We start from the raw sequence: 27548 nt of genomic DNA on the forward strand, positions 1-27548 counted from the left end.
AACTCTGATCCACCTGAAAAATAGACAAGAAAACGCACAGAGTCGACATGAATAAATAATAATGAAATTGATTAGGCTCATTGGTATTTAATATTTTGTTTAAATAGTCAGTGTTGAAGTACTAAGAAATATCCCTAGAAATATGCTACACCACGCACTTACATATACGTCGGAAAACCAGAAACTAACTCAGGCCACTATAATGTTTGATTCCCATATACATTTGAGATTAATATTAAATTTTAATCTGCGTATTCTCTCTTTGTCTCTGTCTCTGCCTCTCTTTCGCACACACAGACACACACACACACACATATACACAATAAAGCTGTCTTATCAGCCTGAACTCCGTTCAGTTTATGTTGCTCCTGGTCCTAATTTTTAAACCACGTGACAGTGGGAGTGAATAAAGTTTAAATTCACTTTCAGAAATCGCGTTTAAAATCAGCCCCCTTAAACCTTCAGCCATTTTATATCAGCACTTTTTAAAAAAAACTTAAGAATTTGTGCTATTCAGTTAGAGAAATACATTTATTATTAAACATCATAAATTGGAGAAACCGCAAAATTCACAAGGTAAGATCACGTCAGTCTGTCTTTGATCCAGGTGCAATAATTACTGTTGTAGTTTTTACAAACTTCGTAAGATTACAATGTAATAAAATCGAACCTGAGTCTGGTGTATGCGAGGGTGACGCTTTAATGGCATGGTGCTAAACGGCCTCTTTGCCTGCCTGCTTTGCTTCTGAAGTGTGCTGCTTTCACACCTTCATTAATTCGTTCCCTTTTCTTGGGTTCTTCAGACTCACAAAGTTCACATTGCAGAAGGGCCGCGAGTTTCAGCCTGTCACGCTTTGGTGGCCCAAAGCTTATGGAGCACCAGACTCTCGAAGATCACCATTAGCAAATAAGTGTCAACCGAACCTCGTCACTAGGAGTGTCGGTGCTGTGTAGGCCATTCGCTACAGGACTGGAGATCAGGAGTCCAAGTGCTGGGAAGAAATGCTGGTGATGGAGGCACCCTGGCCGTGCCAATCAGGATACTGCAGCCGGCAGTTCCCTCGCTCTGTTCAGACGCATTCCTCCTGTGCTTATTATTAGTGAACAGTTTATTGTTGAGTGAAACAAAATACAAGCAATTAAACGCAAGTGGCCTTTTAAGTAGTTTCATTGCTTTAGCTTTGGCATTAAAATGAACATTGATGTTGCCTTAAATGCAAAAAATGCATCATAATGAGAGCCAAAAAAAGACATCGCGACCTTTATCATAAGATGGAAGCTGTAACTGGTGTCCGTTTTTCTCTTAGAAAGGTCTAACTCACATTGATTTAATAAATGTAACTGCTGTCTCTTTGAAACTGCAAATATATATCGATTTGTATTTCTCCTATCTGCAATCCAAAAATTCAGTTTTTATGGCTTACAACTGTTAAAATTAATTAACTAATTTATTAATTACTAATCCAAAAAAGTAAAGGCCTTATTTTTACCTCCTTCATTATTATTATTATTATTATTATTATTATTATTATTATTATTATTATTTAAATATACATTTAGTACCCCTGAATTGTGTTTACTGTTATTTTTTTGCAGAGAAATTCATCCACAAAACCCTCAACCATATTTAACTGAAGTCTGTAGCTGTTTTCTGTGCTTGTGATTAAACTTAAACTCTACTTTTCAAAGAATTTGAAGAGAGACAAGGCCATCATCCTACAGTAAGTCAATGGAACTGTTCATAAACAATAGGAATAGTATTGATAATAATGAGTAAAATTAATATCACTAGTGACTGTAATCTACTGAGAAGCAGTATCCAAAATGATATAAAGTAACTTTAGTCTAAAGATCTGTTAAAGTTTTTTATTTTTTAAGTTGCTACTGATTGTGTAGCCAAAACAGTATAACTAGTAACCATATTTACAAGTAATAATCATATTATAACCACAAATAATTTGTTTATTTATTAACAAAACAATAAAATGGCTTAAACATTAGAGATTTGTCATAGTTGTTAAAAAAACCTTGCTAATTTGAAGGCTAACAGTTTCAAATAAATATATGTGTTATTAATATATGTATGTATAATTAGCCGTGCCCTCATATCTCTAAAACATTCAATTAAATGCCCCTTTCATGTGTGTATGTATTTACTTTCTTCTCCAATATTCTTTGATCCCCAACAACATAAATCACTTTCTCAAGAATCCAGTTCTCCTGGTAATTTATTAGTCTTTTAACCTTGCGATTAGACCTGTTTACTTTTACCGACACTCATATTTTATTTTGGAATATTTTAGGCAATAAAATGGGATATACACTGAGACATTATTCACAGTTTGCTGACTACTGTGAATAAATATAAATGTTCAGAAACATGGCTATTCTTATACAATATGCCAGTGAAAATGTGTGCATGGGGCAAAATGTAAAATGCATTAGTTTAGTTTACAAATCAGAAGTGGATATATTTTAGTACTTATGAATTATTAAATTATTTAAAGACAGACTTTGAGAAGATTAATACAGAAATAAAGAAATCTTTTTGAGATCATTTTAAAAAGTGGCAGCATCACACCTATGTATGTTGTATAACATGAAAATGATTTGTTTCAGTCAACTTTAATGTGCTGTTTTATTGTTAATAAGTTAGCAATTCATATTGCAGACCATATTACTGATAAATTTCACTCTTAGTGTTCAAAAATCAGGTTATCAGCCAAAATGCATTGCAGGTTCATATCGATGGGCTGACTATTTTTGAGGCCTTACAGACAACAATTTCTTCACTATGAAGAAACTTCATATAGTAAATGCTTTAGTGTTATTTTGTTATTTATTGTGCAACTGAAGAATGATATTCCAGTTCACATAAGGTTTTAAATCTTTCAGATGGGTATCATAAAACTGCACAAAGCTTTTATAAGTAACAGTATGCAGATGGAAACAAAAGTTCTTTCGCTGAGTTATAAACTTGCATCATTCATATTGAAGGAAAGGCGATGCTACCTGCCTCAGAACTTTTGTATGCTTCCTTAGTAACATACAATATGTTGAATGTTAAATAATGCTAGCATTTAAAAAGTAAGATTGTGGTTTTTATTCTGCTTCATATTTTTTGTACTGTGCCTTTAATTCTCCATTCAGTGAGTAGCCTGCATGGTCATTAGCAAAACTTACTGTGTTTTTATGTGTGTGCATGCATGCTTCACAATGGACTGCCGTCATGTTTAATGTGTAATATTGCCCTTGAGTATTCCCGCTGTGCCATATGCCATTTCTGAAGTGCAAAACTTAAACAAAGAAGCTAAATGCATTTTTATGATACGTTAAGAAAAGTTTTTCCTTTAGGCTGGCGCCCTGCCTGGGGTTTGTTTCCTGCCTTGTGCCCTGTGTTGGCTAGGATTGGCTCCAGCAGACATACCCCAGTTACCCTGTGGTAAGGATACAGCAGGTTGGATAATTGATGGATGGAAGTTTTTCATTTAGTAAAAAATTCAAATTTCACTGCTCTTGATTCCAAGAATAATTATTATTTGCAATCCTGCTTGGCCCTGCCCAATAAAGATCTGCATTCAACTGTAATGATGAAAAACGTACTGTGTTAATTAACAAAGGAACATTCAACAAATCATTTTTCTTTAAAATGTTGCCAGCTTGTGTTTTGATATAATGAAAGGACATTGATTTCCATATACTTGGTCAAAGAAATAACATTATGAATGTTGAGGAGAGATTAAGATATATATATATATATATATATATATATATATATATATATATATATATATATATATATATATATATATATATATATATATATACATTGTAGCAGTAGCACAATTAGAACATTAAAATATTTTTTGATATATATATAGTATTGTGGAACAAGATTTGTACTCTGTCCTGTGGCGTCTTCCCAATGTAACCATATGAATGTGTTACCAAAAACCTACCATAGTGTTATGGAAACCTATTCTCTGATTTGTGGCAAGATAATTACAGTACATATTTATTTTCTTGTATTGCAGTTGGATGCAGTTTTGGCCATTCTGCAGCGAGTATATAGCAATCTCTTGATGTGACAAGAAAATGGCAGGCTTGATATGATAATCTGTCTTTTCCAAACAGTCACTTATAATATGCATGGTAGAAAAATACATAATCACAGTTACATTCTGTCTCAGAAGTCCTTAAATTTTCTTTCGCGGAAGACAGTGCGGCCTACTTTAGTAAACGCAATGGACTCTAAAAGAGAACGCGACTGTTGGCTCACTCCTCTGGGTAAGCCAGGGTTAGTTACCTGTATATTTCAAGCGCAGCCCTTGTGCCATGATATTCACGTAGAAGATTTCTTTCCTGCAGTTCTGATTAAAGAAAAGGACCAGTGCATACAAAGGACCTGAGTCTGAAAAGTGATTACTGGTTTTCGGATGTCACAAAATGACAAACGTTAAGCCCAGGAGGAGAAGATATATTGTCCTTACACATAGCTCTGAGTTTGGGCGTTTAGTCTTTCGAGTGTTGGAGCTTTCCGGTGATTTCGGCACTTTGCGCAGGCAAAGCTTGTAACTTTTGCCAGAGATTTTTGGACGTGAACTCACTTTTTGGGAGTGTATCAGTGACTGACAGTAGCAACGTCAGCAGTTCATGAACAGGGGGCAGGGGTAGGGGCAGAAGAACTCGCGGGGTGTTTTTCATACTTCTGAGGACGTGAGGAGCGTCTTTTTTGTGGTCCAGCTGTTTCGTGATAAAACTCATATGCGGACTGAAGATCAGGACCCTAGACGACCGTTAGCTCCCAAATTATAACTAGCTCCAGAAAGGCTCCGAAAATCGAATTCGGTTTTGCTTTTTTATTGCACTCATAGACTACGTGGATTTTTTACTGGAATGGAGGATCAGATTTCATGAGGTAAGAATGCTTTAATACGGGCACATTTTGATCTTAATCAAACTATTGTGTTTAATGCGCAAAGGAGAAATATATAAACGGAGTTCTACTCTTGCAATACTGTAGGTGTGTTTACCATTTGGACGAAAATGAACGGGACCTCTTAGACGAATATCTCCGTGGACGTCTGGTGTGGATGGGTAGAGACCTGCTCTTGTTAATCTCGTCAGTGTTCATCTGGAGCATGTGTCCCTCTGCTAGGTCACCTCCTGTCATGTTACAGGGCAGTGTCATTAAGTCATTCTGTGATAAGAAGGGTTGGTATAATATGCAGCTCTCGGCTGCCAAAAAACGAAACGGGACGATTCGTGTGCACTTGGGGCCTGTTGTGAGATCGCTCTGATAATGAAGGACAGGCAGGGGCGAACTGTTATCACTACTACTGATAATCGTCATCGTCAGCATCGAACTCGTATGAACGGACACGATCACTAAGATAGTCAAATACAATATGCGTCAGATCTGGAGTGTACGAAAACATTTAATCCGACACTTATGGAATTGTACGGAAAATTTAATATGTTTGATTATCTCCAGATATCCATGTTATTGATAATCCTTAATAAATCAGGTATTACAAGAATGTTTACCAATAATTTAGTCAAATTTACTTTGAGGATATATATTTAGTTTATAACAAAATTGGTTACAATTAATATATTATCAATCTTTTAAAGGTACGACTAATAACCTTTATTAACGAATGATTGGATTATCACAAAACATTATATAAAATACGAACACATTTTTAAATCGACATAAAAACGAATGTACCAACAAAACCTAGCGATTCTTACCGGTTTAAAAATATGTACTGTATCTGGTCAATAAATACTGTTGTCCTGTAATTTCTAACTTAGTATAGAGATATTCAAATGACCTGTACCGTATTTTTGCAAATATTATAACCTTTCTTTTTTTTTGTTAAACATAAAAATAATGCTCCCAAAATTTAGTTAACAGAATTACCGCTTTATACTAAATAAGATCAGTGTACAAATATGTTGCATGCAATTAAAAATGCTTATGTGAAACAAAATCTTATAACGCAATCAGAAAGTGTTTTTCTTTGAAGAGTTTTTGTAATTCTAATAGCGGAATTATTTTACCTTGTAATAGTTTTAAGTTTTAATATAAATTGTTTTGTGTTACCTTACTAAAGCTTACAACTGGTTTATGTGGGTGCAATGACGAATGATGTGCTTTGTTTAATTTCCACAAAAACAATCTGAAAATTTCTGACCAGTGAAAAAGTCATTTTTACCTATGTAAATTATTTTCCGAAAAAAGATTATATTTTGTAGCTTTTGTAAACACGAAAGCAATGAAACCACAAACACGTTAAATGTGTCCCTCTGAAAGAGAGCCTGTTTTACAGACTGCGCACAAGGAGCACACCACTGGTTTCTAACTGAGCGGAAACAGCTCGCTTTTTGTGGTTAAAGTCCAGGGAAAAAACCTTTAAAAATTAGGTAAATGGCTTTCTAAAGAAGAACACATTTCTAAAAAATGTATTAAATAGTTTCCTGTAACTGTCTGAGTTAGATCTTATATTAAACATATTGTTTAATTATTGTCTTTATCTAACTTGTGAAATATTCAGAAAACAGTTTTCAGTGTTTTTATGATTTCCACATAGTATATTCATACTCCCGTCTTTGGAGACTGTAAATCAAATTAATGGAAAGTCTATGGGCCAGAAGTACAGGCCTGCTGCTTCTCCTGCATGCATTTGATTTTTCTTTTTCATTTTCAAACAATATCCTGTAATACACATGTGCTTTCAATAGTCTGACAAAAGGAAACAGAAACATTTATTAATGTGAGGCTATTTCTTTTTATTAATTTATCAGAATAAACTAATCACATTTTTTGTTCCTTCAGAGAACACTATAGCTCCTTTGAAAAAGTCTGAAATACAGTAAGTTTTATACTGTGTGTCTTAATTTTTTGGTAAGGGTTTGTGATGTTTCCTCCTTAAAATGCCACAAAAATAAAAACTGACTGATTGATTAAACCAAAAAAAAATGTTTACTCTTGTGCTGAAAGTACACTTTTCATATAAAATGTTCTACTTCTCTAGTTTTTTTTTTTTTGTTCTTATTTTTATTTTAAAAGGACACAAGGTACTAGTAAAATTCAATTAAAATTGCACAAAAAGTAAGTAAATAAAATATTTAAATGAATATTGTAAAAATGTCTCAACATATAAATATTTTGATAGTTTACTCTAACAAATAAGAAATTATGTAATACATTTTTATAGAATTTCATTTTTTACTTTTGTTTTTTCCTTGTTAATTTACTTCTTTCCATGCAATATTTAGGATGAAAAATCAACAAGGCACTTTTTCATTTATGGCTTGATTTTGCACTACTTCTGCACTCTATCTTACTAAACTAATAATACAGACAAAGTATTGATACAGAATATGTGAAAACCCTGCAGAGGGATAATTTTAAAGAATGGATATTATTCACACCCTGCCCGGGATTGGTTCCTGCCTTGTGCCCTGTGTTGGCTGGGATTGGCTCCAGCAGACCCCCGTGACCCTGTGTTCGGATTCAGCGGGTTGGAAAATGGATGGATGGTTGGACATTATTCATTTGTAAAATTAAGTCATTCACTTTATGTGTCATCCTTCTTCTTTATTAGTTAGAATAATTACATAGGAGTTAGGGTTTGCAAACATTTTTAGGATAAGTAAAGAATTAATATGAAATATAAAAAATATAATGCACATCTGACATTTTTATTTGGAAAAAAAAGCTAATTATATCACCCTGACACCGGTACAAGGCACAACCATTATTGTTAATCAAACAGAAGTGCGTGTGGTTTCTTGTAAAGGGATCTATCTATCTATCTATCTATCTATCTATCTATCTATCTATCTATCTATCTATCTATCTATCTATCTATCTATCTATCTATCTATCTATCTATCTATCTATCTATAATTTCATGTTACAAAAGCCCATATTCAGCACATATGAACTCAGTCAATTACGTGTGTATATATATATATATATATATATATATATATATATATATATATATATATATATATATATATATATATATATATATATATATATATATATATATATATATATATATACATATATATATATATGTATATATATATATATGTGTATATATATATATATATATATATATATATATATATATATATATATATATATATATATATATATATACATATACGTGTATGTGTGTGTGTATACATACACTATAAATAAACCTGATAGATAGATAGATAGATAGATAGATAGATAGATAGATAGATAGATAGATAGATAGATAGATAGATAGATATGAATGCCTTATTTCAGGAAAATGAGACATGCAAGCGTGAAACAGGAATAAAACTGCACATTAAAGTCTTTGTGTCGGGTGCAGACGAAAACTCAAACCTTATGTGCTGTACTTAGTCAAACCCACTGAGCAGAAGGTGCTTTTTCACTGTAAAAGCTTGTGCTTGATGTGCAGCAGTCTCGGTGCTGCTGTCAGCTCTTATCTTTATTGGTTTTTCCCAGTGTCTGCAGGAGTTTATAAGGGTCTCATTTTCCTCTTTTATCTTAAGAGCATGAACTCACAGTGTTTACATGCTAAACTTTCCAGCTAAATTTTCATCTCAGCCTTTGTGTGAAATCTTCTTTTCCAGGACCATTGCCTATGTCCCAGCAGTTTTACTGTATTTGTATTTTTAAAAAAACCACACACCAACGAAGCAAAAAACTTTCAAACAGATACCTAAAGAATGTACATTTTGCAAAGGCTTGCCATTTTTTCACTAAAATAAAACTCTGTGAACACTATTTTAAACTATGACCTTTCACAATGGAATTGACATTGTTATTCCAACTAACATGAAGGTAATCCATAAAATAAGAAGTATAAATATTTATTTTATCCATTTACTGAATTCCATTGCTCCATACCTTATTGAATGGTTTGAATTAACATCTTAGTGATTAATGCCATTCCAGAAAGCACTGTTTTACACTAATGTTTGGCTTTGTTTTTAAAGAAACAGTAATTATGCAACAACCTTTGACTTTACTAGAGTCTCTCATTTTTTGTGTATTCTTATTTGTCACCAGGTTTACAGATTACCTGGCATAGGTTTTCATTTCTTCATACCCTTATGGTATTAATATGTAAAAATGCATTTGGTGTCAATGCTTGATTACATAATGGTGAGCACTGCTGTCTCAAAGCTTCAAGACCCTATACTCAATTCCCAGCCTGTCCACAGTCCATATGGCGATTTCTTGTACCCTCCTTGATTGCACAGTTTAATCTAGCTATTCAGGTTTCCGCCTGTAAAACTGACCCACAATCAAAGTGTGTACCCATCCATTATGAGTTTTTGCATTGTACTTCATTAGACTCCATCCCCTTGTGACCCCTATAATGAAATAACCGGGTCCAGAAAATGGATGGATGGTCTCTTAAAAAACATATACAGTATGGTTCTTTACTGTGTTGTGTGGTTCCTCATAGAGCCATTGCTTGACAAATTACCATTTCATTCTGGGAAGGGTTTTTTGCTTATGAAGTTTGTTCTTTCTGCTTTGAAAACTTTCTAAAATGTAGAAAAAAAATTACATTTTTTATGTATTGTAGGCTATCTAGCAGGACACTTAACTGGTTAAGAAAACCTGGACTTGGCCTGTGTTAACATAAGCAGTGAGGATCCTTTTAAAATTATGAGTCACAGGTGTTTTAAAATCTGTTATCATCTATTCATGATTATTTATGAAACCTATTACAAATCTAAATTAATAATGGTTCTTTTTGGAACTATCACGTTGATGGCATTGCTCTGAAGGACCAATCTGGCACCTTTATTTTTTAAGAGTGCAGACATTTGGTTGAAACTTTGAAAAAATTATTTTTGTGGAGGAGTAGTTTAAGCTTCATTGGCTAATTGTTGTCCTGAAAAAAATAGTGTCTATTTCCATCATACCACTCACCTACTGAAATCTCTTAATAAGAATTTTAACATCATAGGGAGCTGGAGCCTGTTCCAGCAGCTTTGCACACAAGGCAAGAACCAATATTGACAGGTCACCAGCCCACTTGTAAACAGTGAAATTACATGTATGCATTTACTTAACATGGACATAATTGGGACGAGGGAAGAAAACTGGAGTAAACTGAAAAAAAGCCCACAGGGACATAAAGGGATCATTATAACTACAAATAGAGAGTGACCCGGCTCTAATTCAGACCTATTTGTATAGCACAAGTGAACTGTGATGGACAGTGCTGGGTTCTAGAATTGTATCTAGGAGGAAGCAGGCTAAAATGCCAGCCATTACACATATTTGATCCTGTTTAACATGTTTACTTTATAATTATTATGAAATGTGTCTACATTTATAACTGTAATCTTAAATATTCAATGAATAGATAAAAAATATAAACACACACCCAGGAGTAATGGCAATAGGTTATCGGTCAGTTGTATCAGTTAAATTTAAGACTATCTCCATTGCATGACAATCACTCAACAGTGACACAAATGCGCACTCATAATGCTGTCATTTGTCAGGCCAATCAACTGCCTTTAGGCCAAACACAGTGGTAAGTGCTGGTTATGGCGCTTTTAGAGCTAGGGCTCCAGAAAAATGTCATTTACAGTATGTCAGGACTATCATGATAGGTACATGTGCTAAAGTTCTCTTATTCTAATTCAGAGTTTTCTGTTTATCTTTATTTAGTGCTTTATGTGGATATTATTTGTATCTAAAGTTGTGTATACCCTGTTGCTCATTTTGTATTTCTGTGAAGTTCTTTGAACATGGGAATGGTGCTATTCAAATACATTTTTTATTATTATTATAAAGACTCCCTGAAGGCTATATTACAGATTTATGAAAATCAGTGACGTGAAGGTCCCAGAGGCTACCATTGGGCATTGCGACCTGATAGACAAAATAGTATAGACCTGATCATTGACTGTACACATTTGAAACTCACAAAGAACTGACAACAACTCACTGGCAGGGAGAAAGTCTTTTCAGAAAATGGAGGTTAGAGAGAGGTGAATTTAAGGAAACTGACCCTTCCTAAAGAAAGTGTTCTAGCAATATATAAAAAGAATGCAAAAGGCAACAAGGTGCGTTTTTAAATTTATAGTGAATATGTTTATTCACAGTGTTATTTTAACAGTGTTATCATTGTAATTTCAGTTTTAAAAATACTTGCATTCAAGATGTAATCCAGGGATATTCCCTATAGCAATTCCACAAATTATACATTCAGACAGATAGATAGATAGATAGATAGATAGATAGATAGATAGATAGATAGATAGATAGATAGATAGATAGATAGATAGATAGATAGATAGATAGATAGATAGATAGATAGATAGATAGATAGATAGATAGATAGATAGATAGATAGATAGATAGATAGATAGATAGATAGTGTATACATCATAGCACATTCAGTAACAGATTCAAGTCTGTAAGAGTAACTATGGTGCGCAGAAAGCTCTTCCAAAAGATATTAAGGCATGCTACTTTTAGATACAGATAGAAGATTGGTTGTAAGAAAGGCTTATTTGGTGGCATATACTATTCTAAATAAAAAACTCCCTCAATACACTTTCAATTTTACCAGCTTCTGCTCAAGAATGACAAGATGCTAGTCTACCAAAGGATTCTAAAATCTTGTTGCTCGTCCATTGTTCAGACTCTCTTTCCACTTTTAATTGCTGCGTGAGCTGGATATTTCTTGCAGTGTCATCAAAAGTATAAAATGTTGGTCTCACATATGCTGTGTTAAATTCAAGGGTTTGAAGTGTTTTGGACACAGTCATTGCTTATTTTCTTCTATGGGTGTTTCTAAGTTTTATAGTCAAATCATCTACTCTTTCTAAAACTCCTGTGCTTTATGTTTAGGCGATGCTGCAGGAAAAATCTCCAGCTGTAAGTGATGAAGGCTTCACTGCAGCCAAACCATCCCAATGCCAGAATCTTGCATTTGATCCCATACCACAGGACGCAGCCACAGCTGGAAGTATTTCTCAAGAAGATGCTCCAGATCAGGTAAAACCAGAAAGAGGAAAATGAGCTTAGGAGACTGGTGGCAGTTTGATAAACTAAAGTGAAAGGATATTGCCTAGACTCTGTTGACCGTGCTGTGCTAAATTCAGTTTTACATTGTGGAGATTTTAATTTTTTTCTTTGTTTGTCAGACTCATGTAGGAACTGCATTTCAGTATGCACTCTGTGGTACCTGTGTTCATTGGATGAATGTCTGGTTGAAAATTGAGCATTTTGAAGAGTGACATGATAGTACAATGGATAGTGGTCTTCCCTATGATGGGTTCTGCTTATGGGGTGTTTGTATTTCCTCCCTGTGTCTGTGTTTCTGATGTATTGTAAAACATGTGTTGGAATGGTGTGTGTACATGTGAGCCCTCTGATGGACTCACACCCTGTTCATGACTGGTTCATATCTTGTATCTGGTGGTGGCAGGGTAGGCACCACTTCTCCGGAATGAACTGAAAAAGTGGATTGCAAAATGGATGGATGAATTTTTTGAATAAACAACAACATATAGAAACAAATAGCAAGAAGATGTCAGTGTGTCTTTCTATTGGAGTGCAACCCAAAAATAAATTGACTATCACTAAATTACACATTTTTGAGTGTTTATAGGGCCCCATGTTCAGCACTACTACCTCATAACTCCAGATCCTGGGGTTAAACCTGGTCAGAATCTGCATGGTGTTTACATGCTCTCCACATTATCCATCGCAGGTTTCCTCTTACGATTTAAAAACAAGGTAAAAGTGTTCGTAAAGTACTTGGTGATTGTTGTTCTGGTGTGAGTGAGTGCACATGTGTATCTGATTATGTCTTGAGATGGACTGATGTCTCATTCACAGCTTGGGTCCTACCTTTACACCCAGTGCTGTCAGGATAGCCTCTACTCAGGTTCCCCATAGCAATCTTTTAAAAAGCAGATTTAAAAAAGAGATGAGTGGATAGAATGATGGACGAGTGTTCACTATAGTTAGTAACAGGCTGTATTTAAAAAATTTTTTAAAAATTCCTGGTTGTGCTTAAATGTGGAGATCTGTGTATTTTTCACCTCTCTGGTTCACAGCCTAGGAAGACTCAATAGTAGCATAGGGCCCTTTAATTACAAGTGTAATTTTTATTTTAGATCAACCATCCAAGCTTGAGCTTACAGTAAAACAGAATGTTGTAAAAGAGCCCTCCTATTGAGAAGTGAAGGGGAAGTTAAGGAATTTGCAGAAGGCATGCTTTAAAAAAAATATTTTCGAATATGTAAACTTACAGACAGTGTAACTAATGCTATAAAGTAACAAGTCTTTTTGCCGAAGTAGAAATGTCCAGGGCATTTCCTCTCTCACAGCTGCAATTTGCATAATCAAACTGCAATATTTCTGAGTGACTTGCTTTTTCTCAGTTGGTAACCTTAGCAACAAATCTTCAAAATATTGTGTATATCCCTTAATCTTGGTGGCCCTTCTGACCCAATAATTCTGCTGAAACATACAATAAGTGCTTTCTTGGACTCACTAGGTGTATCCCCACTGCACAAGGCTCATTCTGTCATTACATTTCTTGCCCTGTAAGATCCAGGACTACTGAGATGTCTTGAGAATCACTTGCATGTTCATATGATCAGCACTGAAACACACATTGATGTCTGCTTATTCAACAGCTGCAATAGCTGACATTAAGCCCAACCAGCTCGACCATCCTGTTCACCTGTATTGTCTAAAATAACAACAAGTTGAGATCTGAAGGTCCCTACACTGTAAAAAAACAATGTCGAATTTATGGTACAATACTGGCAGCTGTGGTTGCCAGAATTTTACAGTAAAAAATAAGGTGACAAAATTTTTAGCTCTATGGTATAACTTTATAATAAATAACCGTTGTTTCTTTACAACATATTCTAATAGAAGTGAAAGTTTAACAATAACCTGAAATCCATGCACTTTAATAAATATGCCAATCAATAAACCATTAGAAAATATTGTCAGGATCAAACACCACTACACATTTTACATCAATAAGGTAACAACAACCAATAGCAAACATGTATCATTTAATTATATACTTTGAAAAGAATTCAATGTTTAAGGAAGTTATGGCACATTGTCTGGTGGAGAAGTAAAGTTTGCTTTTGTGGTATAATGTCCTACAGGTGTGCCAGCTTATCGAATACAGCCCATCATAAATCAGCTGCCTTAACCTCAAAAAACCTGCAGCACACAGGGAAAAATAAGTCTGCAAACTTTGTTAAAGTTTTTTTCCCTATTATTCAAAGGCATGTGGTTCACCAGGAACGATATGGTAAAAGGGGGCGTTTCCTTATGTAAATATCGTAACTTCAGTGTTACTGAAACAGCGCTTTACCGTTTTACATTTTACATTTGTTTACATTCATTATTGAACAGTTTTACACTGTTAAATTAACAGTAGTTTTTTCAGTGTAACTGTAATGTAGCAGTAAACGGTATGTACCTATTTTGAAGGTAGAAAAATATTGATATTACAGAACATGGTTGTAAGAAATAATATATATTTTTTATAAATTTACTGACATTTTTTACAGTGTCCACTTTTGTTCTCCATCACTTTACTTGGTAATTTATTCCATGTGCCTATGGTTATTTGTGTGAAAAAAACTTTCTAACGCTTGTAGAAAATGCACCTTTAGAAAGTTTCCAACCATCATCCCCATGTTCTTGCTGCAGAAGTTACTTTAAAGTAACATCTGGGTACTACTTTACTAAATCCTTTCAGAATTTTAAACACTTCACTCACATCCCCTTCTTAATCTCTGCTTAAACTGAAAAAGTTCAACTCTTTCAATCTCTCCTCATAGCTCATATCTCTTAGACCTGGAAGCAGCTTCGTTGCTCCCGTCTGGGCTTTCTCTAGCACTGCTATTTCTTTTTTGTAATTTGAAGACCAAAACTGTACACAGTACTCCAGATGAGGTTTCACTAGCGTGTTATATAACTTAAAAATAACATCCCTTGACTTGTACTCCACATATCATGATATACTGTATAACCTAACATACTATTAGCTTTCTTGGTCGATTTTGTACATTGTCTGGATGTAAACAGTGATGGGTCTACCATGACCCCTAAATTCTTATTATAATGAGTACTTTGAAGTTTCAGACCTCTCACTGTGTATTAAAATCAAACATTTTTACTTCCTACATGTAACACTTTACATTTACTTTCATTAAATTTCACCTGCAACAAATCTGCCCAAGCTAGTAGGCTAGATGATTCTACATTACAGTATCTGGCCTTCTACCTAGTTTGGAATCATCTGTAAATTTAACAATCTTAATGATTATGTGCTTGTCTGGATTGTTATGATCCCTAAGAATCACCACTTTTGTCATCATGTAATTCCAAAGAAGTTCCCCTCATTACAAACCTTTGCTTCCCATGTTTGAACCAATTTGTATCCACGTACAGACCATGCACTGAATTCCCACTTCTTTTAGTTTAATCAGTAATATTTCATGAGGTTCCTTATCAAAAACCCACAGAAAATCTACAGGTATACATAAATAATATCATAGGCACCTCTCTGATCGTATTCTTTTGTTGCTTCCTCGTGTAACTGGTGAAACATGACCTTTGTTCATCAGAACCCATGTTGAGTATTTGCCAGTACTCTTGTTCTAGACATGTGCAGCTCATTCTGTTCCTTAATAATTACTTCTGTTAATTTATTTGTGATGCATGTTAAGCTTACTGGCCTATAGTTACTTGGATCAGCCTGATCACCCTTTTTATACAATGGGATAATATTTGCTAGCCTCGAGTTTCTAGGAATTTCTGCAGTGTGATTTTCAAAAAATACGTGCCATGGGTTTAAATATGCACTCACAAACTTCCTTAAACACTCGAAGATAAACGCTTTCTGTTCCTGGTGATTTGTTAGATTTTAGCCTTCTACTCTCTCTATAATTTCTAATTCACTAAGTACCTCCTTACTAGTTTGTTTTACTTTTGGGAGGTTATCGTTTTCTTCATATGTACAAAGTTCATTAAAGTGCAAGTTCAAAGCATTTTAATATTCCACTGTCTGTATATTCTAAGTAACCTTTACCTTTCCAAATACTCTTCACCTCCTTCTGTAGTGTTCTTTTATAGCTAAAGTAATTAAAGAATCTCATTGGGTCACCTTTCACATTTTCTGCAGTATTTATCTCCAACTGTCTTTTAGCCTTCCTAATATCCTTTTTAATTGTTGCTCTTTTATGCCCAACAACTAGCATTGGAATAACTAGTCTTGTATGCCTTATACAGCTAGTTTCCTTTGTAATTTCCTTTTTTGCTCCCTATTTATCATTTTGTTTAATTTCTTATTGCTTAAAAATTTTGGGTTGAAATTGTCCAAAAGTATACATAATATACTTTTTAACCTACCCCACATCTCCTCACCTGTTTCCACACTCAAAAGCTTATCTCTATTTTTCAGACTGCTTTGCTGCATCTATTCAAAGTTAGTCCTACTAAAATCAAATTTAACTTTTTGTGCTTTAATAATAAGTGCTCTGCCAGAACACTGTGAAATCTACTATACTGTAGACATTAGATCCTAATGGCTCAATCACATAAATCTCCTGAATCCTATCTTGATTATTATAGAAGACTAAATCTAGACAGGCTTCTGCTTTGTTAGTGCAGTAACATCCAAAACCTCCTGCACTTATGCTCTGCCTTTTGTACGTCTAGTCCAGTTAGGTTTTGGTTAATTAAAGTCCACCATGACTACAATACTCCCCTTTAAACATGTCTTCTTAATATTACTAAAAAAACAGACGTACATTTAAACTTTTGTCTATATTGGGGGTCTATAACACACTCCTAATATGAAGCCTCAATCCCTAATGCTATCTAGTTGAATCCAGACATCCTGAATAAGCTGTGGTCCACAATGTAAATGAAGAAGCCTCATATTTAAATTCTGTTTTCCTCAAATGGCGACTCTCCCACCTCTTTGTTTTTGCCTGTCATTCCTAAGCAATGTGTCACCATCTATGTTTCAGGTTTCAGTCATCTGTATTATATCAACTTACGTGTAGCTACATATAATTTCAGCTCCTTTATTTTACTCTTAATACTAGCATTAAAGCAAGCAATTTTTAATGTATTACTTATTTTACTATACTGCACTTTACCTTTGGGATAGAAATTAAATTACCGTGTGTATCTGATGTTACAATATATAGATGTAAAGAATTATTATTATTATTAATCTACTACTGTTTGTTTTTTCATGTCAAATTATAAACCTGGCCTGTCTTAAACCTCCTTCCCCCAATTCTCTAGTTTAAACAACCTTCAACTAACCTACTCATATGCCTCCCCAATACATTGGTACTACTTCTATTCAAATGTAATCCGTCATGGCAGAACAGTTTCCATCTGTTCCAGAAGAACTTCCAATACCCTGTAAACTTATTATAACCTACACCAAGATTTTAGCCACATGTTAAGCCTTCTGATCCCCTTAATGTTATCTGGATTTATTGCATGACACAGGAAGAACTTCAGAGAACACTATTTTGTCAATTCCTCTCCTCAGCTTGGAACCTAACTCTTTAAATTTGGATTGCAGAACTGACATCCTGCCCTTTATGCATGTCATTTACTACAACATGGACAATAACAACTGGATCCATCCTGCTGTGGTCAAAAGTCTATCCACACATCCAGAAAGCAACATATCATACAAGATTACAGTATCTGCGCCACAGTCTACAGCATTTAGGTAGTCAGTCAGTCATTGTCCATCCTGCTACATACACAGGGTCATGGGGGTCTGCTGGAGCCAATCCCTGCCAATACAGGGCACAAGGCGGGAACAAATCCCCGGGCAGGGAGCCAGCCCACTGCAGGGCACACACACACACATACACACACACACACACACACACACACACACACACACACACCAAGCACATACTAGGGACAATTTAGGATCACAATGCACTTAACCTGCATGTCTTTGGACTGTGGGAGGAAACCGGAGCACCCGGAGGAAACCCACAGCATGCATTACACATTCTGTATGTCAGCAAAGCAAAGTTCCAATCTATGATGCCAAGGAGTCATTTTTGTAATATTAAGATATACACATGGGAGATTGACAAAAGAGAGGGCACAAACTACAGGAAGAACAGACAATATTCAAAAAAATTTCCCCTGCCTTTTTCCAGTCCCAGCCTGTTCTTTTGACCAGTTAACCTTCATTTCAAAACACTCTTGCCAGCTTCAAAATACAAAAACCCCAGGCTAGTTGTCCTTTAGGTGGTTCTCAGTGTCACTGTCACCTGTCCTAAATATGCAAAACAGACAACTTTAATATTACCTACCCTCTTGAAGAGGAAAAACAGAAACCACTAGTTCTGTCCTAAGAGTACATGTCATCACTTAGGAGTAGGAATGGAAAATATTGGTCTTCTGCCTCTTTGCTTTGGCAACTCATTTAAATGGATCTGATATCATGGTTAGCAGTGTTTGAAGTGAGTGGGAATGATCAGGAATGCTGTTCTGCTACTTCAATAATTTCCTAATTTCTCGTACAGACCCTTTACTTTCTAAAACTTGATGGTATGCCGAATGCTGGTAATGCACCTTGCAGTTTTCAGATTAACAGTTCCACTTTTTTCTTGCATGTCAAATCCACATAAAGATACATAAGAAAAATATCAACCTTTGTGTACCTTATTCATTTATGAATTGTTGGATTCTGACAACAGAAAAGCCAGAGAAGTTCAGATTGCTCAATTTAATATATGGGAAGAGTTAACTGTTTGCTGTATAGAACTGTTCAGTATATAGCAGTGTATTGTAATCTGCATATAGAAACAAGATTTAATTGCTGAAAAAAACAAAAAAGGGTGAAAGAAGGACAGCCAGGCTGCAATATTATCACATGCCCCAGAGATCCCTCTCTCCATTCTCAAAGTATGGATGTGAAAATACTGTCCGACAATTTCAGCAGTTTTCATTATTTACAAAAGAAGTTATGACTGGCTATGAATTCATAATGATAAACTGGGATGCATCATACATATGTTGTAATTTGCAATTTCTTCATTGATCCAAAAACATAGAAACATTAATTAAGCTAGGAGCCCAATAAAAAACAGAAGTTGATTTGAACAAAAAAAAAAAAGAAACTGCAGCCACATGCTGTCCCCAGGACTGAGTTTGAGAGCCACTGCATTAAAGTGAGGAGGGAAGTTGATTAGGCCGCTACATGAAGAACAGCACAGATGCTGTGACAGTCTTCCATGGACAAACATGTGGGAGAGAAGCAGGGCCTTAAGTGGTGACTGATGGAAATCTAGGTGACATGGTGGGGTGGTAGCCCTCACTACTACCTCCTAACTCTAAAAATTGTGGATTTTAATCCAAGCCCAGTCACTGCCTTTGTCCAATTCACATGTTCTCCATTGTTGGTATGAGTTTTGTCTGGGTAGTCTACATTCCTCTGACTTTTCCAAGATGTGCTTGTCAGGTTAATTGGTGTTTCTGAACTAGGGCAGTATGAATTTCTTGTGGTGTTTCAGCATTACTATGCCCACTGATGCACTATTGGTTCTTAACTTGCATTCAGACTCATCAGGGCGGGCTGTATTACTGTAATGGAAGAAGTAGGTTTGGAAAGTGGGTGCATGGATAAATCCCTGAACCCCATTTTGACCAATTACAGAAGAGAGGCTAGAGGAGCTAACATGCTGCACTAGCACAGAAGGACAGACAGAAGAGTTTGGTCTGCATGGTCTGCGCCAGTGGTCATATTACCTTAGGTGGTTATGGACATGTTAATGGGCATCGCATAGGGGTAAATCTAACACTTGTAATTTTGTTTCAGATGCACAGTGTCTCTACCACAGGTAAACAACTATGTCTGCCAATTTTCTTATGATTTGTGATGGGTATTTATCCTTGCAGACAAGCTAACAAAATTATTGCTTTGATTTATTGATTTGGTCTCACCATCTACCACTTGCCAGTTCAGCACTCACTTTTGTTTGCACCAAAATCCCAAGTCATCCTGAAACAAATCTTAGAAATGTGACATAAAGTAACATTTAAAAAAAATTCAACCTTGACCTCCTCAGCTGTATCTTTCTGAAGCTAATGGACTCCATCCATCATCTAAGAAAAAGTGGTGCTATCAGAGAAAACAAAACAAAAATCAGCTGCATTTTCCAAACTACGCCGAAGAGACCAATGTGCTAGACATTTCAAATTCTGTCTTTTTCTTTACTTTTTCTTTTAATATGCTTAATGGTGCTACTTTCAATTACAGTATATACAATTGTCTGGTAACTCTGTAAGTGTCCCTAATCTATTCTTTTATTTCAGAACATTCAGAACATCAAGGTGTGCCTTCATGAGAAAGATCTATGGAAGAGGTTCCATGAAGTGGGAACGGAGATGATTATTACAAAAGCAGGCAGGTTTGTATTGGGATGAAACTAAGAGGAAAATATTTTTGCTGAAAGCATGAACTTTGGATACAAATGAGTGTTTTTTCTTGTGAAAGAAGATGCTTAATAGCCTTATGCATACAGTACCTGCAATTTCCACTTCAGAATACATTGCATTGTTTTTTATTGGCATACACATATCAATTGCAGTAATTTCTGACTTATATTTAGTACTTAGTGCTATATTTCAAAAAATATTTAATGTATAGAAAGGCTAATTCAACCTGTCCTCTCATAAAGACCATTTCCTACTATATTGTGCCTTTAGGTGTTTATATGGCATATTTTAATATTTTTGAAAATTATATTGACCTTGAAGAATAAAATGACCACCAACAGTGGGGTATTTAAAAACATTGACATTGACTCACTGGAATGGTGAAACACCATCAATTCATATCCCACAGCTTGCTTACTTTTGACAGATATGTCTTGATATAAAATTACATTTTTTAGAAATTAGTGGGTTGGATTGGACATATTCCATAAATTAATAATCTTTTATTATACGGTCAGCAATGCATGTGTTTTATAAAGAGACAGATTTGTAATTCCAAAAAATGAAAGAACTTGCTGCATAATTTCTTAACGCTTGACTTGTGTTTAAAACAAAATGGTAATTCAATCAGTGAAATGAAACACTTTCTGTACTTTTAATTTGTGGTAAAGAAATGTTTACTTGTTCTCATGTTTGTTCTTTCAGTATAATCTCATCTACCAGTGTACTAGCGTGTATTCTCTATATGTCTGAAGGCATTGAATTCTAAAAAACAGGCTGTCAGATAGGTGGAGTGACTGGTTTATATGTTAAACTTCTGCTTCAGACAGCTGCTCCTACAGTCAATAATGATTTTTGTTTTCCAATACAAATTAACTTAATCTATCTAATAATCTGCTCTGGAAAATATCTGTGATTTCCTTAATTGTCTTTCAAAATGTACGTGAAGAAATATACAGTAGCTCTACCTTTGCTGCATACAATGGCCATTATATTAAATACTTTTTCCAAGAGACAATTGCAAACTAATAATATTATTCTAACAGTCAGATAAATAGAGTAATCATGACTAAATCTATCTATCTATCTATCTATCTATCTATCTATCTATCTATCTATCTATCTATCTATCTATCTATCTATCTATCTATCTATAATTTGGTAAGAGTTATTATTAATTGTCACTAGCATGAGGGACATTCCTTTAGCTAATAGTTAGAGGACAAGGTACTGTCAGCCGTGCTGAAGATGAAGTTCAATACATAGGCTGGCGCCTGAATTCAGCACATTTGTTGGATTTACACAAACAAAAGAAACTTCTAACTAGACCTTGGCAGCATTCATATGCTAGCAACATCAGAACACATCAAAAGATCACATAACTCCGGCTTAGCAGTGCAACAATTTCTACACTGTCCATTTGTGAAGATACAGTACTATGGAGAAAAACAATATTTTTTTTAGGTTTTAAATAAATGGCAATATCAAAAAATAAATAATTTAAGTAAATTAAGATGATTTTTTACCGACAGTAAAAAAAACTAAACAGTAGATCTGTTTAATGTTACAAACTTAAATACAGTATCTTAAATAATTGTTTTATTTCTGCATTTTAAGAAATAAAACAATGCATTTTTATTTATCCAATAAAAAAAGAATCGTACGATTTTTCTTTAAATGTCACATTAAAAGGAACATGACATAAATATTTAAACAAAAGATTTGTGCTAGGATAGCACTTTTCAGTATATTATTATCTATGCTGAACATTGTATTACAGCATCTCTGCTATTTAAATGTTTTTGATGGCTTGTAAATGTTTCCATGTTCTGAGCGCATTGCTCTATGAAAGTGTACAAATACTGTGACATATGAGTCACTTGCCAGCACTTGTACACATGTGATGTTATTTTGTACATGTACTGTACATATGAGTTTCTGTCCTTCTTTTGTTAAACTTTGCTACAGTTTAAAAAAGTCAAAGTGCTTCTAAAAAAATGCAAATAAAGTGTGTGAACTTGCTGCTCTGATAAGGCATTCATACTGACTATAAATTTATGTTTTCTATTTGATTTTGGTATTTTAGCTATATATATATCCTAGTTTTAAAAGTAGAAATAGGAATTACAACTGTTCATTTGCCTTCTGTTTAGAAATCAGTCTTTGATACCAATTAAATTTGATCAACAGTTGCCCTAATGACTACTACTTACGGTATGCATAAATCACTTTGATTAGGACACATAGTCTTTTACTCACATCTACTCTACTTGGAAACTTGTTTCCTATAGCTATAGTTTACTTTGTTAACAGATTGTTTTTAAAATTTGTGTCAGATTTACCATTAGCAATCTGACATCTATGTTCTTGCCTTTTTGATGAAGAACTCATTCAGAGTAACACTGGATAGTCACCTTACTAACTCCTTTCATAACTATGAACACTTTTGATAAAATAACTACATTTGAAATGAGCACATCCTCCCTGAAAAAATGTTTATTTTCTTCATACCCCCGGATATCAACCTGTGAAGCACACATTTCTAAGTAGATGGCAAAATTTAAAATACTCAGCCATAAGAGAAAAACGTTTTACATTTACTGCAGGGTTAAATTGATAAACAGCCACTGAAGCACAGTAAGGCAGACCATCATTAAAGCGATAGGAAAAATTGTAAGACAGACATGTAATGTTTCTTATCTATTGCTGAGTTCTTCACTAATTAGCAATGTTCAGATGTTTTAGTCTAAAGTAAAATTCCGAAGACTGAGTGGCAATGTTCATTGGCCTAAATTTTAAACCTTTACAATGCAGATAGCCAGAAGTGTGTGGTTGCTTAACTTTCTATCATCTTATTACAAAATACTTTTAAAATCAATCCAACAAATTATTAATTAATTTGCACACCTATTTGAGCATACCTCTGTCTGTAATGGAATTCTGGAACATTTTGTGTAAAAAAACTATAAAAGAATCTTGTTTTTCCACAGCTATGCTTTGATATTTACACTTATAAATGTCCTTACCTTCCATACTTCATCATTTCACACATTGTTTCACTCAGAGTAAAATTTTTTTTCTAGTACAAGCTAAATATTTTGTGTGTGTAAATAAATGCAAGCAAAATCTACATCTGAGTGTGTGAACAGAGTAAAAGTTGAACACATACAATATGTCTACACATTGTTTAAAAACACAAATCACAGTGACATATTGATTACTGATTATTTTACTGCTTTTCTACTTTACCTCTTAATGTATTTGTGTTCAAGATGAAAAGGTTCAAACCTTTCAGTCATTTCACATAGCTCATACTGCACAATTCTGCAATTAATCTAGTCTTCATTGTATAAACTTCAGCACTGTCATGAACTTCAGCACATGCTGTTCCAGATGTGGTCTCACAATTCTGGTATTCAGCTTCTGCTTATCCTTGCTTGACTTATTTAAGACCTCTACTGATTCATGCTTATATTCATTGAATTTATTTTTTTTTTTTTTTGAAATGTAATCATTAGAATGATACAAGAAACACACACATTGTTATCTGCAAAAGATAAAAATCAGTCCAATCAAAGGACTGTCAATACAATAACTCATAGAACGACTTAATTTGTCTTAAACAACAGTAAAAACCCCAACCCAGGACAGAGAACTGGTTAGTAGCAAGATGCCCATTGTAAAGACTAAAGCAAAATGAGTCAAACAGAGATGTGGCACAAGCCCATCTTCACAGGAATTCAGTTGTATGCCATGTGAAATTGTATTATCTGAATGGCATATCATCAAGCTTTCATCCCTAGGTGGGGTTTAAGTAAGTAGAAGATGTTAAAGAAAAAGTTCTTCCACTTAAAAAACATGAGGGCAAAATTCTTGATAGGATTATTTTCTATTTTCTGCCTTCCTTTTTAATATTTCATTGCTGAAACTGTTTCATACTGCATTAATGTTACTCTAACTCAGGGGTCCTCAACTCCAGTCCTGGAGTGCCCCAGTGAATGCAGGTTTTCATTCTAACCCTTTTCTTAATTAATGCACTTCTTTTGAATTAATTTTAATTGACTTGTTTTTTAAGACTTATTCCCCTGAATTTCTTAATCATTCCTCTGAATTGCTTCATTTCTTTCCTTAAATGGCACCCAAACAGAAATGAACTGTGAAGTGAGTGAGCCAATAAACCAACTAAGTCAGGGCCTTAAACTCCAACCAATTTCACTCCAACCAGTTGCTTAATTAGGCTCTGATTCTTGTTGTTAATTAAACCCGTTCCTTAATTCCATGGCTCATTGTGTAATAGCAAACATTTCTAAAATTGTTGATTTTCTCTTTTCTAAGAGCACCGTCAAAATGTTTTGGGGACCTAAGCAGATAAGCATTCCTGAGACTTTCACCTTTCTTTATTGTCAGATATTACATGATCGACAATGTTGGTCATGTCTTGCTGGTCATGTTTTGGTTCATTGTGTATCTCATTATTGTTTGGGGGCATATTAAGGAAAATAAACAATTAAGGTGTCTGAGTCTTCAAGAGCAAGTCCAATAAAATTAATTAAAAAGAAGTTAATTAGCAGCAAAAACAAGTCACTAATTAAGAAAAGGGCTAGAATGAAAACCTGTAGCCAATGGGGCCCTCCAGACCGGAGTTGAGGACCCCTGCTCTAACCACTATATGATGAGAAAATTGAAGAGCTCCAAGTCCAGCCAGAACTTAAAGTCTGCAAAGTTTTTAATCATCACTTCTCAATCTGTTCTTAAGGCTTTCAAAGGAAACTTAAAAGACAAAGCCAATTTCTCCAGGAACATTTAGTGGGGAAATGAATTTACATTCAAGTACCTTGGTAAAATATTTATCAGACATGAAATATACTTCTAAAATAGTTTCAATCAAAAATAATTTATATGAAATTAATTTTTCAATTTGTAAGAAGGCAAGGAATGCTGATTTGTAAGGATCGCCCTTTCTAGAAACAAACTGATACAACTGTAATCCTGGTGAGACATTCTCACTGCAACAGTCTTTTTGGTGTCACTATACCTGCTGTCAAGTTTCAAACAACAATGTCAAAAATACAGCCGGAGAAGGCAACTCAAAATGCAAAGCAGAAAAGTATTTGGTACTGATTGTGCCAGTTACAAACTCAGTCAATAGAGGGAATAAAATTATAAATGAACTTGCTGCAATGAATAACTAAACGAAAATCAAAAATGATTGTTTCATACAACCTGCCTTTTCCTTCTTACAGCGCAATCCTGCAGTGTTGCATTCGGTAGGATGAAGTTCTGTTTGTAGTAATTTGTTGCTTAGGCAATTTCAGGCATATCTGTTATGAATTAAAAAAAATGTGGCTTTATTTGTGTTGTAATCATGTATTGACTCACCATGAAAATACAGTGCCCCCTACTAAATTTGTAGATGGAGAGTAGATGTGAAATAAGTCCTATTTGCAGCATATTTTTACTTTATTAATTAGCTTAATAGCATGAATCCAGTTCTGACATTTTTCTGCATTGTTTTTTGATAATAAAGATTTCAAATACCACGTATCTTGAACTCTGATTTAGTGTAAGTTGGTAAATGCATTGTGGAAATTACACCTCTTAGCATTTTAGTATACAGATTACAGTAATAATAAATAGAAGATAGCATTGCAGTGCTTTCACAATACAAAAAATAAGGTGACAAGTCAAGGTGTTTTTGAAAGTAGATATGTCCTGAAGCAGGACATGTGCAGGTGTCTCAGTCACGCATATTAACATGGCTATGCATTAGATTTACTGGGATGGATGTATAAAAATATATTCCTTGGTCCAATGTTACATGCCCATGTTGGGAATTAATGCACATTACTGGTCACAGACTTATGAGTTCAATTTGAATACAAGTTGTGAACAGAATACCTTTGGTGTCATACTACTGTTTGTTTTCTAAAAAAAAAAAGTATATACTTTACATATTGATTTTTCTTTTGAAACTTTGCCAACCACATAATTATGTACACTTATATGTGAAACCAATTAAATTCAGTTCAAGATTATGAGAGAGTCAATCCCAGCAGCATTAGACACAAGGCATGAGCCAACCCTGGACATGATGCCAGTCCATCAGAGATCCCACATATGCACACATACACACAGGCCCAATTTTGAACACCCCCTTGTGTGTCGGACATGTGCAAAGAACACTATGGTAGTTAAATCCTAGCAAACACAGAGAAAACATACAACTTCCATACTGAAAATGATCAATAGTTTCTGATTAAAATACAGGACTATCAAGCTGTTAGACAATAATGCTAACTTTTGCACAACAGTTTTGTGCTTCCAGTTATTTAATAGGCTAAAGTTATACAAATATCACACTTATTGTCTAAGAGCTTTTAGCTGTTTAAATGTTCTCACTTTCTAAATACAATGTAAAAAAATATACGAATTTACTATTTATAGTGAGTAAACCAGTTGGTAAACTAATACTTGACTTGTCCATACTAACTAGGAAAAAATTAACTAATGGCTAGACAACCTTGAATACTATAATGTTGTTGTTTTAGAGATTGTGATGAGAAAAACAACCCACTCGTAGCTTTTACAGCAAGTATGTGAAACTCAGATCCTGGAGGGCTACAGTTGCTGAAGGTTGTCACTATTACTATTATTTTCTTAATTATTAATCGATTAGTGCTGCTAATGGAATCTATTGTTCTTCTTTGTCTTAAATTTAATTTGTCTCTTTTTTGTTCCTTAATCAGCAGCCAAACAGTAATGATGTGGAGTTATCCAATAACTGACCAGCTATCTCAAGGTTCTTAAACTCATTTTCTGGGGGTCCACCATTTTTTCTGTAACTAATTTCTTAATTAGATGCCCTTTCGAACTGTTGATGAAATATGATGAAACTTCTTAATTTTCTCTTTTACTGAGAGCAACATTAACATGTTTTGTGGCCCTGATCACATCAATATTTCTCAATCCTTCACATTTTTCATTTTAGATATTTTATTTAAACAGATATTGTATGATGGCCACT

General features: G+C 34.4%; 1 protein-coding gene across 2 annotated transcripts in view; it reads left to right on the forward strand.

The window, feature by feature from the left end:
* Nucleotides 1–493: 493 nt before the first annotated feature.
* tbx4 (T-box transcription factor 4) overlaps nucleotides 494–27548 on the forward strand; it is a 121332-nt gene continuing 94277 nt past the window's right edge. The window contains exons 1-3 of one of the 2 annotated variants that reach the window (XM_051930807.1): nucleotides 494–576; nucleotides 11900–12046; nucleotides 20402–20496. In XM_051930807.1, the coding sequence (XP_051786767.1) occupies nucleotides 11903–12046; nucleotides 20402–20496 (239 nt within the window). In that variant the 5' untranslated portion in view covers nucleotides 494–576; nucleotides 11900–11902. Of the gene's footprint in view, nucleotides 577–4714; nucleotides 4919–11899; nucleotides 12047–20401; nucleotides 20497–27548 lie in introns of those variants that run through there. The other variant, XM_028808330.2, reaches the window with a different exon arrangement.

Source organism: Erpetoichthys calabaricus, chromosome 8 (assembly GCF_900747795.2).
Source record: "Erpetoichthys calabaricus chromosome 8, fErpCal1.3, whole genome shotgun sequence".
NCBI lineage: Eukaryota > Metazoa > Chordata > Cladistia > Polypteriformes > Polypteridae > Erpetoichthys > Erpetoichthys calabaricus.